The 3,478-nt window shown below is 40.9% G+C and overlaps 1 protein-coding gene across 1 annotated transcript; it reads right to left on the bottom strand.

Moving 5' to 3' along the window:
* Positions 1 to 1,263: 1,263 nt before the first annotated feature.
* Positions 1,264 to 3,052, bottom strand: LOC107570349 (uncharacterized). The gene is made up of 3 exons (XM_016256573.1): positions 2,398 to 3,052; positions 1,932 to 2,131; positions 1,264 to 1,859 (listed from the first exon to the last, which is right to left on the bottom strand). Exons 1-3 carry the CDS (start codon positions 2,982 to 2,984, stop codon positions 1,264 to 1,266), a joined length of 1,383 nt encoding a protein of 460 aa, XP_016112059.1. The 5' UTR covers positions 2,985 to 3,052.
* Between the last annotated feature and the right edge of the window lie 426 nt (positions 3,053 to 3,478).

The following is a 3,478-nucleotide window of genomic DNA, read 5'->3' as shown; positions in this document are numbered from 1 at the left end:
CAAAATATATATTGTGTGTTGGAGTGTTCCAGACGCTACATACTACTGGCAAGCTCAAGGTCAGATGCTCTTGACAGGGCTAGAGTGGTGTGATTTTGTTGTTTGTGCTCAGGAAGACATGTTAGTCGAGTGAATTTATAAAGATCTTGATGTAATGCACACCATTAGAGACAGAGCAGATCATTTTTTCTTTTACCACTACATACAGAAGTGTTTGCAGTAAGTCACTCCAATGGCCTTGGGCATAGTATCTTTCAATAAGTTTAATCAGTTTCAATCAGTTCATTAATCAGTTCAGTGAGTTCAGGTGTTATTGTTCATTTTTACAAATCTACAATATTTGAACTGATCTATTGTTTATTTTTGTGAGTCTATACAGTATTCTAACTGATCTGTTGTTCATGTGAGCAAGTCTATACAAAATGGAAATTGTTACTTAGTATACAGTACACATACTGTTATTGTTTTACTGTTACACTGTATACTGCTGTTGTTCACAGATATTTTTATACTGTTACATAACTGTCAATGTAGAGTAGCATACAATATTACAGCTTTTCTTAAAGTGCCCATGGACCATCAAGTTACTGTTGATGGGCTCTGAAAGGGATTTTGTGTACGTATTTATTTGCATTAATAATTGCGAAGGAATGTTGTAGGTAACTATCATAATAAATGTAATTCATAAATATAACTTATAACATTCAAATAAATAGAAAAGGCACTTGAGAATACTGTATCTTAGTCTGGTCTTTCACCATAGTTGTAAATAAAGATTTGAGCAGGTGGCAGAAGATTGACAGAATTAGAACTGTGTTGCAATTGCAGGTTTAACTATGGCTGCTCCAACAAAGGAAGGAGGTCAAAAGTTGGATGGTAAAATTATTTTTTTAATGAACCAACTGGTCAAGAAGAATGTTAATTATCAGGTATCAGTAATGAAAGAATGTTGGTACGAACTATATGTGGTAAGTCAAAAGGCAAGCAAAAAAACATCAGGCCATCATATTAAGAAAATTAGACAGTTTGCAGAAAATATTTACAATATTTCAAACCATGCCTTGACAAGTGGTCCATTCTGATAGTTGACAGAATTATATGTGGCAAGTAAAAAAACATCCCAGATGAGGTAAAAGTAACAAGCAAAAAAAAATCTAATAGGCAATCATAGTAAGAAAATTAAGACAGTTTCCAGACCATATTTACAATATTTCAATGTGCAAAATAAAGACTTAGTACACAGACAAGAATGACACTGTAGACTCACTGGGCCCATGCCTTGACAAGTGGTCCATTCTGATAGTTAATGAGAAGACATGACACGGCAAACAGTTGATTAATGCTACCAGAAATGGACAAGGGGATGACTGCGTCAAACAACTTATGTTCCTTCACCCGCCGGATCAGGCGTTCAACATGCACCCTGAGCCTGGCCACAGACTGAGTGTGTATCACCTCTCCGGCAGACATTTGTGTGCCCTTGGTCACAAAAGCAGGCCTGTGGATTTTGCATGGTACCAGGTTATCAATTAAGAAACCCTTGTCCACCATTATGGCCATGTCAGGGGTAAGGACGTCAATGATCCCTGATTGCTTGAACAGCTCCCGGTCACTGATTGACCCCGCATACAGTCCAGAGACAAAAGTTACTGCACCATGAGGTGCCATTCCTATCAAAGCCTTGAAGGTGCAGTGAGATTTGTAGTTGGAAAAGACCTCACTCTGTAATAGCAGAGACGAAGGCGTTTGGCAGCGGAGCTCAGTACAGTCCAGGATAACCTGGGTGTCTCGGAAATTCTCAAATTCCTCTGGCAGATAGGCTCGTACTCTTTCTTTCGGCAACCAAACAACCAAATTACCTAAAAGAAAATAGAGGAAGTTTGCCCAAGTGGTTATGATGCGGCTCACTGTAGTTTGATGGACATGGGGACATGGAACCAGGTCTTTCTGCTTGAGGCCCAAAGCAAGGTGCATCATGAAGAGGAAGAATTCATCAATTGCAGGAAGTGCCCGAGTCTTCACATATAGCCCAGTCTCCCTGGTGACTTTGGAGCTGGTGACACGAATCATCCTGTGTGTTGAAGGTTCAATCTGTTCCCAGAAGGCCATCATGTGCTTATAGGTTGCAAATCTGCAAATAAATAAATTGTTTCTTTTAAAACATTTAAGGCATAACACATGGTACAATAATTAGGTAATTACTACAGTCTTAAACTGATTCTCAGATAATGAAACTACACTGACTTTGCACACGCCCACCCCTCAACACTCACACACACACACACATCACACTAATAAACTATATACTAGGCCTAATAAACTATAAAAAATATTTTAAAAAACACTTTACCAGTGTGCTAATGGCTTACATAAATAATAATCACAAAATGGTTTTACCTTGTGTAAAAGCGAATATCCTCATCAGACCCCGCGAATCTCTGGAGGCCAAAGCGGCTATTCACCTTGGCCTGCTCCAGCTGTTTCCGCAGATCTTCTATCTCTCTCTTCAACTCCTCATTTTCACATAGTGATAAGTCCAGAGCTGCAGGCTCCGGAACTGAACAATAATCATGACCGACTGTATGTCCACGATCAATTTCCATTTCGTTTTCCTCCATATCTGATTCCGGTAGCGGTGGTCGCTCTTGTCGTTCCCAAACACTTAACCTCGGCGGCTGCATTTGGCGTTCACGGTTCCACTCAAATACTGAAGGGACAGCCCCTTTTTTCAGACACCTCCTACTTGTTCCTTCCACAAAATCATCTGGTTTGAAATGTACACGGCATACCTTTGTGTGTTTCGTGATTTGGAAGTTGATCCTTCTAATGTTTACAATGCATTTTTTCCTGATCTCTTCCTTCACCGGAAAGGAATGAAAACTAGCACAGGAGTTGTAGCGTGAAGACACAGAGCACAGCGGGACACTACAGTGCTCTGACGCTGCCTTCATTTGCTTTTGACGTCGGAAAACCGTCTTTTCCATGGTTATGGAGAAGATATAATGTCGATTTAAAACGGTATAAAACTACGACGTTTTCTTTGTTGTTTTAGTGAGGGGGCGTGACTCCCACACAGCTGATGGTTTCTCTTAGTTACCATACAAACCGGAAGTGCCCTTGCCGGTATAAAGTATGAGCGGAAATACATCACAATTCTCGTTGCTTAGAGCCCATTCCTTAAACATGTCTATTTTCTAAACCAAATTGAGGGATATGAAATATGTCAACAATTGTCTAGAATGATAAGTACACCCAAAGGTCACGTCCCAATGAAGTTCTGGAAGGTCAAAATCAGCCTTTGACTTTAAAACAGCCCAATCTGCATTATTTGCGTGAGGCCCACCTGTGGGGGAACTCAGCTGTCAGCGAGACCCCCCCCCCTCACCCAGTGAGCCGATCAGAGGACAAAGAGACAACTCCGCAAGGTTACACTGCCTCTCTCTCGCGCTACACTGGCCGCACAGGGGGGAGGAGGGGA

Source organism: Sinocyclocheilus grahami, unplaced genomic scaffold (assembly GCF_001515645.1).
Source record: "Sinocyclocheilus grahami isolate Dianchi unplaced genomic scaffold, SAMN03320097.WGS_v1.1 scaffold1445.1, whole genome shotgun sequence".
Lineage (NCBI taxonomy): Eukaryota > Metazoa > Chordata > Actinopteri > Cypriniformes > Cyprinidae > Sinocyclocheilus > Sinocyclocheilus grahami.
The sequence above is the reverse complement of the archived record's forward strand: the minus strand, read 5'-3'. Positions and strand labels throughout refer to the sequence as shown.

What these genes read in the sequence shown, in the direction of transcription:
- LOC107570349 (XM_016256573.1), bottom strand. Translation starts at nt 2,984, where the DNA reads ATGGAAAAGACGGTTTTCCGACGTCAAAAGCAAATGAAGGCAGCGTCA. An exon ending in GATATTCGCTTTTACACAAG is followed by an intron (nt 2,132 to 2,397) that starts GTAAAACCATTT and finishes ATTTATTTGCAG; the next exon opens with ATTTGCAACCTATAAGCACA. An exon ending in GCAGAAAGACCTGGTTCCAT is followed by an intron (nt 1,860 to 1,931) that starts GTCCCCATGTCC and finishes ATTTTCTTTTAG; the next exon opens with GTAATTTGGTTGTTTGGTTG.